At 40.0% G+C, this 15,732-nt stretch overlaps 1 protein-coding gene across 2 annotated transcripts in view; it reads left to right on the top strand.

The window, feature by feature from the left end:
• The first annotated feature begins 1,216 nt into the window (after nt 1-1,216).
• The window catches only part of galnt13 (polypeptide N-acetylgalactosaminyltransferase 13), a 35,153-nt gene continuing 20,637 nt past the window's right edge, over nt 1,217-15,732 (top strand). For both annotated transcript variants that reach the window (XM_031858333.1, XM_031858334.1), the window contains exons 1-3: nt 1,217-1,675; nt 5,927-6,212; nt 13,692-13,860. In XM_031858333.1, the coding sequence (XP_031714193.1) occupies nt 6,071-6,212; nt 13,692-13,860 (311 nt within the window). In that variant the 5' untranslated portion in view covers nt 1,217-1,675; nt 5,927-6,070. The remainder of the gene's footprint in view (nt 1,676-5,926; nt 6,213-13,691; nt 13,861-15,732) is intronic.

A 15,732-nucleotide genomic window follows, 5' to 3' on the forward strand; every position in this document is an offset into this window, starting at 1 on the left:
ACACACACACACACACACACACACACACACACACACACACACACACACATACACACACAATAGTTCCTGTGATTGTGACAGTGACTCAGGACCCTGAAACTGAAGCAACTAAATATAATTCAGCCATCATTCATTTTATTATTTAGACCTGCGCTTTTCCTACTAATGTGCCAATAACTACTGTGTTCCATACAGAACCAGTAAAGCTAACCAACGACAATGAGAGGGACGTGCTTTAGATATTGGTGGTTAACATATTATAATTAGACATCAGTTATAATTGCTCAGCTGCACAAAGCCGTGAGGCTCTGGATCAAAGAGGAACTAGGACATCTAGTGGATGCTTTGAGTCTGTTGTTGACACAAGGTTTGTTTATCTACAGTATATATGCAATCATGAATGTTAGTTAGCCTTATCTCACAGTGCATCTACCACAGTAGTATTAATCAGCTGTTGAATTATAGTTGATTTAAATGTAATGACAGTCCCAGCTTTAAAATAAAAAGGTAATTTACTTCATTGAAAGTACATCAGAGTTATGAACTGCTGAATGTTAATTAAATGCTATCGGCTTACATTTGATCTAGGCTACTACATTGCCCAGAGACCAATGCAACCGTGAATGTCTCTCATCCATAGCAGTAGATGGCAGCATTGTTCAACATGATTCTGCAAAGGCCTGCCTTAAAACAGCTACTATGTAGACAGCAGTGTCAATCTCACAATTTAAATGAATTAGTCTATTTCAACCTACTGCCTCCCTTCTTATATAAATGTGAAAACAAACATCAACAGTGTTAAGACTCCCAGGGGGATTTCTTATATGCATCAGGTGAAAACTCAAACCAGGAAGTAATGTAGAGTATTTTAACATATATTAACATTCATTATTCTAGCTAACTGTATGAATAAAGAACTATCTACGTTGGGTCAGAATATGATGTTATTAGTCGCCCTAAGCTAAATGAAAAGCAACTTATACCTGAAATTAAATCACAGGTGTAATACGGTTAGGTTTCCCTCCCCCTTCTAAACAGAAATAAATTCAAAATGTAAAATGTTTGCATGTTTTACACTAAAATCGCTGTGCTAGTAACTGCATTCTGCCTGCGATGGACGGTGTACGCGCCTACATGGACGAGACGCTCGTGCTTGTCCACTGCGAGAGGATTTCATGAGCGACGTCGCTTTCAGCCAATCAGAGAGCAGAAACGAGACATTTTTGAAGGTCGGTCTGAGCTGAGGTTAGATTGTGCAGAATATTATCTCGCCCTGTCCTTCTACCGTTAACATATTCAGTCGGAGAGCAGGTGCGTGCAGAGACTATACGTTGCATCTGCGGTAAAACGAATTGGGGAAAAATGAATGGAGATCTGGTCGCGTTCGCCGGTTTACTGCGGCTCAACTAGGCGCAGATCATATCAAGGAGTCCAAACAGGTACCACGGGAGGCTTTACTGGACGGACAGCATCCCACTGCATTATGGACTACTCTGTATTGAGATGGACTGCAACTTAGGCATCGATCCGAGACGTTGTGCGTTCGCAGGAGCTATTCGCCCAGTTTGATTCACATTACTAATTGCACAGTATATCGGGCCATGTTGTCTGCGTTCAACACGTTGCCTGAGAGGAAGCTGGAACAGGTCACTGGTTCACTCCATCCATAATTTAGGTAAGTAGAGAGTATCCTCATCTTCTGTCGCGTGCACACCCTCCATAAGGCAAATAATATCGCTGTTCAACTGCTTCACACAACATGTCAGTAGATTCAATGGATACTTTCCCATTCAAGGTAACCTTGTGTTTAGTATCTGTGTTCATTGGCTCTTCACTGCTTTTATTACAATGTTTGTTTCCATCTCTTGTCACATCGCACAATGATAGTATAATCACTATCTAATCTATACATGCACATGTGTGTGTACAGTACAGCTGACTGTGTATCACACCTTTAGAAGTGGTAAATGTAATCGTTTTGTGTTTGGGTTAGAAAGAAGCTGGAGTCATTGGCCTAATGGGCTTATTGGGATCAGCTCTATAATCACCTCCTGTTCCTGCTGTATGGCAGATTGGCATAGTTCAATACTGATGCCAATGCTAACATGGTACCTATACTGTATATGAGTGTTTAGTACCAAGCAAGGGAGCAATCCAAATTTATTTTCGTTTTTAGTATTTTAGTTATTTTTTCTAAATTTGTTTGGTCAACGTGCATTATACAACACATCATTCAGTGCCAACTTTCAACACTTTCCAACTCTTAATGGCACGGACACAATTTGTTCTGCACTCAAAAAGTATTGAGCTACACTTTCTGCTTGTCACAGCGGAGACAGCAGGTGACTGGAAGGTTGTTGGTTCGAATCCCTACCCTGACAGGTCTGAGCATATCAATGTTCTCTCTAAAGTGGCAATGAGCAAGGCACCAAAATTGCACTCAATCCCTCAATTGTCCATGTCAGAAAACTGCCTTGCCTTGGTCACACACGAGTGAATTCGTGGTTAAGGAGCAGGATCGCTTCACTTTTATTTCGCCTTTGTCATCAAATGTTTTGCGCTCATATTACTGCCAAGGTTCAATGTCAAGTCCAGTTGTATTGCTGTGGACAGCAATTAGTTAACAGTCTAGCAAATTGCATAGTTGCTCCTATTGAATAAATGAGGAATACATAATTTGGCACATAGCACTGCACCAGACATTTCACAACAAAGGGAGTTGCTAACAGAACTGTCACACCATGAAGCAATTAATAATGCCTGCTGGTGGTTTACACTTGTCTGGACAATACTGGAAAAAGTGGCGTGTAAAGACTGAAGGGACTTGTTTTTAGCGCCGTGCACAGCAGTGAAGAAATATTCCTCTTTGCAGATGGTTTGACTAATTGACTCAGACCTCTTCGGACGTGACTCAAGCGAGCCGCCAGCAGCGCGGTTGGTGGTACCAAACCCAAACATGTCACTGCCACTGACGCACCAAAGCAGATGGTTTGAGATGCAAATAGACATCATCAGACTTAATCATCATAGATCTGTTTACGATATGTGAGCTGAGGTGATATGCTACTATACTGAGACTTTGGTCTTGATTAGACTCATTATCTAGAAGTCTAGATGATGTCCATCTACTCTGGTTAGATGTCAGTGAAAGTTGTGTGAATTCTGTCTTTCTGAAATCATCCGCCGCGCTGCGATCTGAGTCTGAAGCTCTTGATGCAGCTGGACAGAGGCTGCCTTGTTTTTGAATGAGATAAGAGTTAGCCCAGGGCAGCGGTGTCAGAACCTGTGATGGACATTTAGACAGGGAGGGGAGAGGACAATGTGTGTGTGTGTGTGTGTGTGTGTGTGTGTGTGTGTGGAGTGCAAAAATCATTACTATGCTGCAAGTGAAAGATAAGGGAAACTGTCAGATTCCCCACAGGGGATGCTTCAGGCATTTTCCACAAGTCAGACAAGTCAAAGGTGGGGTAAGTTGTTTTACATATATGCATTTGCGGTTAAATGCACACTAAGGTATATGTACTGCACTGTGTGATGTATATTGTAGCGGATATATTTCTGAATGCAAAAGGGCTAAGGGTATTTTTGTGTTTGATTCTCTGTGGCTGAGCATTTTTTTCCCCATCATCCCAGTTCCATTGTGATTATACTTTCATAAGCCTTTCAGTCAACACAAACCTATAATTTCAGTCAAGTAGAAATCCTATTTGACAGAAAATGATGTTGTTTTTCATCAGAAATGTTGTGAGGCATACATTCCATGCCAATGAGATATCTAACCTCCACAAATTGCCTCTGGTGTGAAAGCTTCCCAGATGGTCTGAGCAGCACTACTGATGAAGTGGGAGAAGTCTGTAAAGGGGAAATGAGCAATGCTTTGAAACGGAAAAATGTGGAGGCTTTGGGGGGACAGTCCAATATAGGAAGTTGGTGTGACCTCCTATGGACCATCACCCTGAAGTTCTGTGTGCGACCAAAGGCAATAACACTCGTAACCCCCCTTTTAAAATAAAGAAAATACCAAAGATAAGAAAAACTCTGTTAAATAAAAAAAGGAGAAATAAAGCCGGAGGTGGACCTCACTCCTGCCGGTCACCGTCTTCTGGTACCAACCTTTACAAACTCAAGTTGGCATTATTATTATTATTTAAACATATAGGTATTAGAGCTTTACAGATAAATCATTTGGACCAGTATATCGTCCAATATTTGGTAGATTGATTTTGAACATAATAAAAAGAATAATAACAAAACAAAACAAGAACTACCATTAAAATGTAAAAACAGTACATGTAGTGCAAATAAATAAATATATGTGTGAAAAGGAGTAGGCAGAAATAAACACTTATGTGGGCCGACCCGTTTCTATAACTTAAATAACGCTAATAAATTCAGCAATATTGCTTTGTATTTAAGTTGTGACGTTAAATCTACCAGATCTATGAACTTCAAAGTGTGTGACTGTAAAGTGTGTTCTCAATATCCTACATTGTTTACTATCCTGATGGTTGATTTTTGTAGTACTCATTAATGCGTGCACTGTGCTTGTCTCGGTGTTACCCTTACACCGCCACACAGTAATTCAGATACAGTGATACAAGTGACAAATACAGAGAACGGCAGTAGCTCAGTCCGAGGGACCTGGCCGGTTCAAGTCCCAGCACAGACCAAGTAAGGAGTGTGGGCTGGACAGGCGCCAGTGTGCTACCCGAGCACAGCCAAGGTGCCCTTAAGCATGGCACGACGCCCCCAAACTGCTATCCGGGCAGCAGTATAGTAGCTGCTCCTAATACAAATAGGGGTTAAATACAGAGGCTAAATTGCACTGTGTGCTGTTTTACACTGTGTAAACTGTGTGATAATATGAGTTGATTATTTTTAAATTCATAGTGTGTGACCATTATGATCCACAAAGTGCCTTGTTTTTCCCAAAGCAACAATACTACTTGCCAACTTTGCTTGCAGCTCTTATATGAGGTGTGTTTGGCCTAATAATGTATTTTCCTATACTCTATACTCTGTACTCTATACTCTCTCTCTCTCTCTCTCTCTGTCTCTCTCTCTCTGTCTCTCATCGCACATTGTATTGGTGTAAATGCGAGGAGATAATTAACAACAAACTGCAGTACACAAATGCCAAACAACCGCTTTACATACACTCTTAACTGTAAACTGTCTCACTTTGGGCATATATTGGTCAAATAGGACGCGCCAAGCCCACCTTTTCACTTCACCTTAACTCAGGGTATCTGCCGATACTGATTTCTGATTTGAGACCAGTTCTCTAATTTGTTTCCCTAAATGTCAAAGCTGCTTACCTCCCTGCAGTGGAACTTACTGGGATCATCTTTATGTGATGTACAGTAACATGATGCCAGGGGTTGCTGTGGCTCTACAAACCACCATGACTTAATGAATGTAACTGATACATTTTATGATGACACTGTTGAAACAGTTTACTCTGTTGAAGCAGTGTTGTACTTGTATACAAGTACAACACACAGTTCTCTAACATACTCAACTGCACATCTGTACCAAATCTAACTCATAACCTCAAATGTATTCTACCTTTTGTGTAATGTGACATTCCACTAACATAATCGTTGGAAAAGTTTAATAAATAAATGGGAAAATGCTGTAATCACTGATTGTGTAGAGCTCTAAAATGCATAAAGGTGAAGTCTGGATAAAGGTGAAAACAAATTACTTTCACACGAGGCGAATATTGATCCACCTTAAATGTGGTTCCTAACAGATTTTGCTGAAATTATGTTTATTTCTACTTTGATAGTTTGAGGTTATCCTGGCCTTAATGATTGACTTTCGTCCCGAATGACAGCATGTACACTAGAGTAATGATCGCGATTCCTGTCGTCATTAGATTTAGAATTCCACCTTCTCACTCAGTGTTTTCTCTCTCTTTTAGGATGACGCCTCTTGGTCACACCTGCTCTATCTCCTCCCTGTTTCCTCACCCAGTCTCCAGAGTTGAAACGCCTCATCAACAGGCTGAGCGCTCCTGAGCACTCGCTGTGACCCTCCATTTCCTGGCTGACGTCCCGGGGAGGTGATGCGACGGTTTGCCTACTGTAAGGTGGTGCTGACCACCTCTTTAGTGTGGGTGCTGGTGGATGTGTTCTTGCTGCTCTACTTCAGCGAGTGTAACAAATGTGACGATAGGAAAGACCGCTCGCTGCTCCCGGCCCTGCGAGGTGAGTATTCTGTTTCCCTTCATGAAAAGAGTGATAAGGAAACAAAAGGGGTTTACAGTGAGTGAATTTGAAGATGTCTAAGAGCAAGTTTAAATGTTAATCAAGTCCATTTCCATTTGGGTTATATTGAAGGGAGTTGGTCAGAAACTGCTTTGAGTGATGATAGCCCACTGACCAATCACTCTGCACGTTAATGCTGACGTACTTTTAGGCCACCTAGACAGCTCTGACATGTCAAAGAATACGCCCAACATGTCAAACTAAAGCTCTGATTGGTTGAAGACTATGACAATCAACAATATCGTCCCCATTTACTTAAACTGCAAAGGCTTCCAAGCGGGCCTCGGGCCTCTCTTCTTACATAGAGCAATAGGGGCGAAATCTGATTGGACAAAAGCTGTCCTTAAAACAAGCTGCACTGGAAGCAGCGCTGCAGGCTGCAGAGCAACTGAGGAAGACAGTAGCTGTGCAATTAGAAAATAAGCTAATGGGAAAAATAATTAGAATACATTTATGAAAAATTATTAAATTATAAAATGGCTATAAATTTGTGATTCTGAGAAGGCTTTGCTGACCCTGGCGGCCCACCACTGATGCACTGTAACCTTGAAACAATCTCTGTGTGCGCGTTAGTTTGGGTATGTTTCAGAGATCAACCTAAACCACAGTACCTCTTTAGCAGAGTTCATTTCCTCACATGCCCTGCAGTAAGCAGGTTTCTAAGAGGCTCGCTAAGCTGCCTTTAAGGTTGAATGAGGCAGAGCTGCCAGCTACTGAGACTGATTACCATACCAAAGTCTAATGTTACATTGGAGTTACTTTGCTTATGTAATAGCTTAAATATGATGATTTGCTCAGTAAAAGAGTGGAGGGATGACATTTTTTTAGGTGACACTGGTTTTCTGTAACATTGCAGGTGTTTAAATCCTATTTGTTCTGCCCCAAATTAAAGAGCCCGATTCACATTTTCAATTTTTGATCGAATCAATTTACCCCAAACTGATTATTACTGAAGCTTTTCTGTTAGGTTACTCTGATTACCATTCAGTTAAAGGTGCTACATTTTATACATTAATATAGCAGCAAACAACTATTTGCTATGTAAATATAGTGGAGTAATGTCACGGATCAGAGTCACGGATGGGATCAAATATCGGATCAGCACAAAAGAAAAAAGGGAGCAATTATAACTTTGTTTTTTTGCTGACGATACTAATCGCCGATCATTGATGATCCATATTGGAAGATACAGATCCCTTTGTTGGTTGATTATAGCAGTTGGTCTACAAGGCTCCATTTGTCCCAAAAATAATTTCAACCACTCTGAAGTCAGTGAAACTTGCATCCTTTTACTTTGTTACAGTCATCTATAGTGTTCCTCTATGAAAACACACAGTTCAGATTATTAGGAAATAAAAGATTGTATTTTAATTGATTAAAACAAATCTTGTCATTTATGTTGCTGTGAAAACATTTGAGAGCCAAGCAAAATGCTCCCAATCTTGTATACAGCACCTTTAATGCTTGTTTAGTCAAAGAGAATGGAATCCTTAAGGTGCATTATTAAATATTTGGCCACTGGGGAGAAAAAAGAAAAATTCAAACAAAGTGACGAACAGTGATGGCGTACCTGTTTGCAAAAAGTTTCCTATCTACACATGCAGAAGACGGAGAGCTGGTTGTAGTCATCTTTCATTTAAATAATCTTTCAGGCCACCTGACTAATGTTCGTTTATCATTTACTCTTTGTTTTTTGGTCTTCACCAACTCATGAGGAAAGCGTAGTCAGTAATTTAACTTTATCTGTCTGTCATTTGCTTAAGCTTTCTTGCTGGAAACGTTTGCCAATTTGTTGATTATGGTGGCTCTGACTGTACCATACAGTATATATGGTACCGTTAAATCAATACAATGAGCTGCAAGAGGCTAAAAATGTGCTTACTGTAATACCAGTTGTACAAATCTATAGTGTGACGTCATGGTTTGCAGTCAGCTTCTACTCCATTGCATCCATTTTAGACAAGGGGGGGCAGTGATTCCACACGGGTCATTACCAGGCTGATAATAACCTTTTAAAGAATGTCTGCCTTAAGTTCCTGTTTAGTGCATGCACTCCTCAGATCAGTGTTTTTCAGTTTGACAATAATTAACTTTATGACCAGCCCATTAGGTTTATGTAAGGTTTTACGTTTTGTTTGACAAACTAAGGTAAAGTAATATAATAATATGGAAAGGAAAGAATGCTGCATAGACTTTTGTCACCACAGGTTCTTGTCAGCAGCAGGTTTATGTGACGTCTTCCGTTCTTTTTTGCACCACACTGTAGCTGATTTAGTACTGCCCTTCCATACAATGGGTGGACCTTGGGGGACACAGATTAAAGAAAAGAATACTCCACACCGACAGTTCATGAAATAAGCTTTCTGTTTCTTTTCTAAATGCCAATCTGAGATCCATCATCGTTGTTATTTTCTCACACTTAAGGACACTCTCTACAGAACAAAAAAAGCTTAAATACAGAAGTTATCAGTGGAGTTGATCTTTTAGTTTAGACGCAGCTTTAGAGAAATTCACCTACTAAACTTTGTAGTTGGTCCTTCGGTTTTGATTTCCATTATTGACTACATTTAGTAGGAATTTATACAATCAGTCTGTTTTGCAATTTTTTGCCCACTTCAAATGTGCATGTTTTAATAAGCTGGCTTGAGATTTGTAGAGATCTACCCTGAGACAGCTACAGTGACTGTGAGCATTAAAGCTAGCGTAGGCAGTATATTTTTAGCATCATTGGGCAACAATTCCATAATCACAATATTATAATTCAAGTGGTCTGAGAGAATGACTTCTGCACCTCCTCTTGGCTCTGTTTTCAGGCTTTAGAGAATCTAGCCGGTGATTAGAGACTTTGGTCAATCACAGGTCATGTCAGAGCGAGGGCGTTCCAATTGGCGGTTCTGCAAATACAGAAACTCCTGATTCAACGGCGGAATATTGTGCAAGAAAACGCTCCCTACATGGCAAAGCAACCTTAAAAAGGAAGACTGACTTATCAACAAGACAGTCTGATGATATGGGTGAAGCGTTTCAGAGATGGAGACAAGACCATCTACTGATCAACTGACTGAAAGTTGATTGGTTAATGGACATTTAATAGAATTTTACATTTTCAACATATTGAATTGACAGTGTGTTGCATCACTGCAAGGCACAGAAATAGATAGAACTCAGTTACATTTTTTTTTTTATCACAATCAGCCCCTTAATGAGTGATATTTTTGAAAATGAAATGTAATTCAGTGACTGTTGGTGCTGGATTGCTGTGTCTCTGCTGTAAACCACTGCATCTATGTTTAGCGTTGCAGCACATATGTAAATATATCTATCTATATCTATATAGATATACGTACAGTATATATATATATATATATATAAAATACTTTAACTGTAGTGTTACTACTTTTTTTAGACAAAAATATAATTCTAACTGTTAATTATTCTTTCGAATTTCCTCCCCTCCGGGCACTCATACTTTTGCAGGTATTACACTTGCAAGTCATACACATCTCCTGATCCTATAGCCTTGAATCTCTGATCTTTATGTGAGCATCACCTCACTTGGAGTTGTGTACAAAGACAGTATGTTGCAGTGAAGGTGCGCATCAGTAGGGAGGCACCGATCCGACTTATTCAGTCCCGATAGTGATACCTGGGCTTTGGGGATCTGCAGATACCGTATGCCGACTCGATCCAAGTGTTTAATTCATAAGTTGTATGCCTAATTATGTGGAAGTGACTGCGATCATTATTTTATGTGCAAGGCAAATCAATGACTTCAACATTGCTTTCCTAACTCTGTAAAACATAACAAATAAATACATTTATTGAATTGTTATTCAATTATTATTATTATTTATTGTTAAAAATGATAATTCACCAGCAACTTGCTGAAAATGAAAAGGAGCTTAAGTGATTTAAATGTAGCTAGAATTTGGTCCAAACTCACAGTAAATAAGATTCCACTATATAATGAAGTAGTTAAACATTGAACAGTTGAATTGAATAGATTGGCCCCATTGTCACCGATATCTGAACCAGCTAATTACGTCCGGACCGATATCGGTGCATCCCTGCAAATCAGGAGAGCGAGGCCGTACTCTGCAGGGCGTTTTGTTCATGGCCTGCTGTGGTTTTGTGTTCAACGGGAGCTTTTCTGATATATAATGTAATGCCAGCTGGGTCAGACTCGCAGGAAGAAAGCGGAGCGGTGCAGCAGAGGGAAGAGGTGAGGTAAAGTATGAAGGAAAGAGAGTGACGCTTGCGATGGAGCCTCCAACTGTGCACCACAGACCCTTTCCTGTAAAGTAAATGAGAATGAAAAGAGCTAAAAGGACAATCTGTATGCAGATTCATGTCTTGAGTGCACCTTGACAAGAGAAATCTGGGATGAAAGAATCCAGCTGAGCTCTCACGAGACATTTAGATAATGAAACATTAGATAGAGAAGGCTAACATATACCATATGTGACAAATGTTTGGAGAGAGTTGCACATGCATTGCTAATTTGTCAGAATTACGAGCTAATGAATCACATAATGGACATGTTGACAGAGAGACATGTGGCACTATATTTTTGTTCAGCACTGAAATATGAGTGATTGTTTCTCAGAAGACTCATTACCTGCAAGTATGAGGGGAACCTTTTCACTGTAATTGCCAATTAGCTTTTACAAATAATATAACTGGCTGCCTAATGCAGCGTAAATAGGCCTATGCTAACATTTGGTATACGAATACTGAAGAAATGAAGTTAAAGGCTTGAAAACAAAACCTTTCTTGCAGGTAGGAGATCCTTGATGTGTACCCCTCACTGAATTGTTTCATCTGTGACATGAAATACACACTGAAAGCCACAAATAATACATACTTTAGCAGCTCTGGCTATACTAAGGCACAGCAGTGCTTTGAGCTAAATGCTAAAGTCAGCCTGCTAACATGGTCACAATGACGATGCTAACATGCTGTTATCTAGTTTACCATGTTCACTATTGCAGTTTACTTTTAGTGGGGTAACATGCTAATTAGCTTTAAACACAAAGTCTTGCTGAGGCTGATATGGGTGTTTAGTCATAAATCAAATCAAAATACAAATTTTGACCACATGATGGCATTAGATGAAAAGTTACAACAATTCACCCTGAGGGAAAAATAGCTAACGTCATTTTTGGAGCCATGCAGCTAGCGTAGATAAAGAGTGAAAAGAGGTACATAACTAACTTCCATTGATGTGTCAGTACACATCAATGGAAATGATCAAATAATGTGCTTTGTCAATGTTTAAAGGTATACTACGCAGAATTCTCCTCACTTATCTTCCCTAAATAGCATAAACCTCTGATCTTACTAATGCTGTGTTCACAGAATTAGGAAGAACAGGCTACAAGTCATTTTCAATGGAAGCTGGCGATGTGAAGCTACAAACTCAGGCTCCACACTTGTCGCTGTGTGACGGACGTGACGCGCTATAAATCAAAGTTGAGCTCAACATTTCTCCGCGCTCCAATGACGCGGTGAAGCGCCAATCAATCATATGTTTTTGTTTCATCCTCTTCCGTTCCATCTTAAAAAAAATGCCATTAGCCAGTTCCCAGTGCTATTTAATGTTATTCCCCAGATCACAGGGATCCATAATAAATAAACAAATGACTTGTTTATGATTATATTATGATTTATTTTATATAAATGACTGAGTGTTGTTATAAAGTGTCCCAGGTTGAACTAATGATCCATCTGCGGAGGGACAGGTGACTTCACAACAAACACAGCATGGGGGGTTTATCCATGCTTGAAAATTATTAATCAGTCCGACAACATTCAAGTTCTAAAAAATAATTCAGTGGTAAAGCGGGAATGACAATTGGCCTTATTTCAAGGCCAGAAGACTGTCTCCTACAAAAAACAAAGTATTCTGCTCTTTGCAGTTCTTGGTTACATCTGATATTACACACATCTTTCAGTAATCCACTTTCATAGTCAGATTGAAATACTGTCTATATAAATTTACACTTTTAAACTAGTCTATAGGATTTTCTTTATCCGTACCTATAGACTGATGGATTGGAGATATAGCTGCAAAATGGAGAGTGTCAGCAGCACCATAAACAAAAGACCAAGATCAGTCAAGGTTAACAATCCAGCAGATCTCCACGAGGGGTCGTAGGGAATCCTCTTAACCTGGGACCGTGCAGCTAATGTGAACTGTGTGTCCTCCTTTCATGGAAATCACTGCCTCTGCTCTGAGAGATTATTAAAGAGAGCACAGTCATAAATCTGTGGGAGGTTATTTACCATTGGTGAAGGGAGCTGACTCTGTGCAGCAGCAGCAGCAATGCTGACGTTTTGCAGGCATCAGACTGTGGCAGCGAATAGCAAACAAGACCAGTAGTAGCTCCTGGAAAGGATTTTGCTTTACGTTCTCCCAAATCTCAGAATTCAAGACCTCCTAATAGATTAAAATGATATATAGCTCACAGATTGTGCAGTGCTTAATACCCAGTTAGCCAGAGCCACAGCAACCAGGTGAGAGCTGAAGCAGAAGTCTGTATTAAGTGTCTTGCACTGTTTTTTCGTTTTGTGAGAATGCACTCACATTGTCTGTATGTGTTATTGAAGGGAGTACAACATACTTTTCATATCAGCACATCCTGTATACAGTACATGCTGCCAGTACATTCATTTGTATCTTAAAACACACACGTTCGGTACTTGCAGTCTATATGCGCTGGCTTTTTACCAGTATAGAAAATTACACTTTACCGAGTGTAACGAGATAGAACTAGCATTTCTTTGCTGCACTCTCCTCCGCCTAAAGAGTCGGATAATAAACCCTGCACAATGCTTTCAATAAAAAAGGGATCTCTCAGAATTTATCTGTAGTTCATTCCCTTTATCATGGAGCAATTTAGAATTTAAAAAAAGACAAGAGACACACTTTTTGCCTCAGAACAGCAGATTATATATGATATAAATGATCAAAGAGGTATATTTCTAAGATATATCTATAATGTGGATCATTTTCCCTTATTATGGCATAATTTATTGTCAAAACAGCACTATATTTATCATGTTTTTTTATTCAGCTTTTGCACTCTTACTTCTTTGAGTTCTTGGAAAAACCACCACAACTGTTTTTATCTCTCTCCAATGGTTACAACAGGGCGCACAGCCAACAGACTGGGTTCAGCAAGGTCAGTCAGTGCTTTCATTTAGACAGGAGATGTGGAGCATTTGTAATTTAGTGGGCTTTTGTACCAAAGTAGTTCTCGCCAATGGTTTCCTTAGCAAGAATAGACTATATATACAAAGTGATTTATTGTACAATGCAGTTTGACATTACTTCTTACCTCCGTAGTGAGAATAATACAAAAAAGGGGGTTGATTTCTCATCAGACATCCTTTTGTTTTGCTTCTGCTATGTTACAGCGGTGATATCTCGGAGCCATGAGGGTCCGGGTGAGATGGGCAAGGCAGTAAACATCCCCAAGGACAACCAGGAGAAAATGAAGGAGCTATTTAAGATCAACCAGTTCAACCTGATGGCCAGCGACATGATCGCACTCAACAGGAGTCTGCCAGATGTGAGGTTGGATGGGTAAGCTTTGAGCGTCTTCCAGATGCATGCAGTGAATCACACTCTTTTAACACCTTCACGCGCACACATCTGCTTCTCAACACAGCAACATTACATAGTCCTCGCCCTGCTCCTCCGCTGCCTGCAAACTTTAGTACACTTCATAACAGTCACACATTGCAAGGCGCTGATGTTTCTATATCAAAAAGCTGACATTTCGGCTGATCCTTTCTCCTTCTTTCGTCTTTATTTCTAGGGATTTCACTCCTTAATGTATGCAGGCTTGTGTGCCAGCTTCACTAGAAACTGTTCCAGTATTCAGACAAATGTGCTGGATGCCTCAGCAAGGCAACAGAGATTCATTCTCTTGTCAAAAGAGTCTCAACAGGGTTGAAGACAGTGATGCAGATAAAATGCTCTAAACTGTCAAAGCAATGTTATTCAGATGATTAAAGTAATTTCTGGACTGTTTGTTGAGTCCATTATATTTTATTGGTCTTAATAACTTTATCTAATGTGAAAAGACATCTCTAATTATGGGCACGGTTTCAATGCAGAATCAGATCCCTCAAGTGTGTACATTAGGCCTGGCATTAGAATGGGACTGAGGTTTTGTTTACTGTCACTCAAGATCTACTCGAGCACTTAATGAAAATCCGAGGAGAAATTTGTGTGAAACACGAGCACACGTTCGTCTCGGGCAGCTGATATGCACCGGCTTTCGCCTCTTGCGGAGACATTATCCAAGTGATTCATGTTTAAATATTCCAACTGAACACAAGTTCTCCACGGCACTTTCATTAAGTATATGCCAAAGGCTGTGCCAGTCAGATACACATCGAGAAATAGGCCACAAGAACGTCTTTTTTCACACCTACACTACGCAGATTTTTATGCAAATCTTACCTATACCAAGAAAACGCCAACTCTTAAGACTTTCGGCAACGTGGCGTTGCAAATATAAAGATAAATTTGCCTGCATAGTGCAAAACAAGACCTATTTTACTAAGAAAAAGTGAACATTCAGCTGATTGCAACATTTTTTCTGTCCATTATGGCTACATCCTTCTCTCAATATAAATATTACAGCAGTTTTATTACAGAACACAGCTTAGCTTTGCAAAAATGTATCCTGCTGTGTCGTGAAATTATCCAGAGCCATGCAGAATGACCAGTCGTCGCCTGTGAACGGCAGTAGCATTTTGTCTTGAAGGCAACCTCCTGGCCTAGTTGTGTCAGTCAGCGCTGTCACTTTGAATAGACAGGACTGAACTAGCAATGCTGTCTGCTCCGATGGCTTCTTTCACCCTCCGTCACCTCCCACCACCCCTCCTCCTGCCCTGGCCGTCCACCTCCTCCACTTCTTCTGTACTGCAGCTCATTCTTTATTCAACATCATCCACGACGCCGCCGCCCCAAGTTTGCCACATTCTCACTCTTTGGCTTTTGACAGACAGCCATCAAGCGGACGTGCTGACATAGCTGCCAACGCCGGTTTTACTTTCTTTACTTTCTTTGGAGATATTTGTCAGTGAATCTCATATGACAATGTTTCTGCTCTGACAGCAGCATTTGATAGCAGTGAGACACACTCTCTTCTCAGACACTTTTCATGTCATATAATGAGCTGTGGGTGTAGAGAACCACTTAGACCAATATATTTAGACCGGGTATGTTTAAGGTTAAGGTCTAAGGATACAAATGATTATGTTCAGGTATTACATTAGTCATGGTTTAGTTTAGTTTAGCTGCTACAAATTATTTCTTATTTAGTTGAGGGAATGAATTATATAGTCTATAAAATGTAATTTCAAAACATTCATATTCAAAGAAGCTACAAGCAGCAAATGTGTGGGATTCTACGTGATTAATATGTGACCAAGAATGTTACAT

The sequence above is a fragment of the Anarrhichthys ocellatus genome, unplaced genomic scaffold (assembly GCF_004355925.1).
Source record: "Anarrhichthys ocellatus isolate YVR2014 unplaced genomic scaffold, GSC_Weel_1.0 scaffold20, whole genome shotgun sequence".
Taxonomy (NCBI): Eukaryota; Metazoa; Chordata; class Actinopteri; order Perciformes; family Anarhichadidae; genus Anarrhichthys; species Anarrhichthys ocellatus.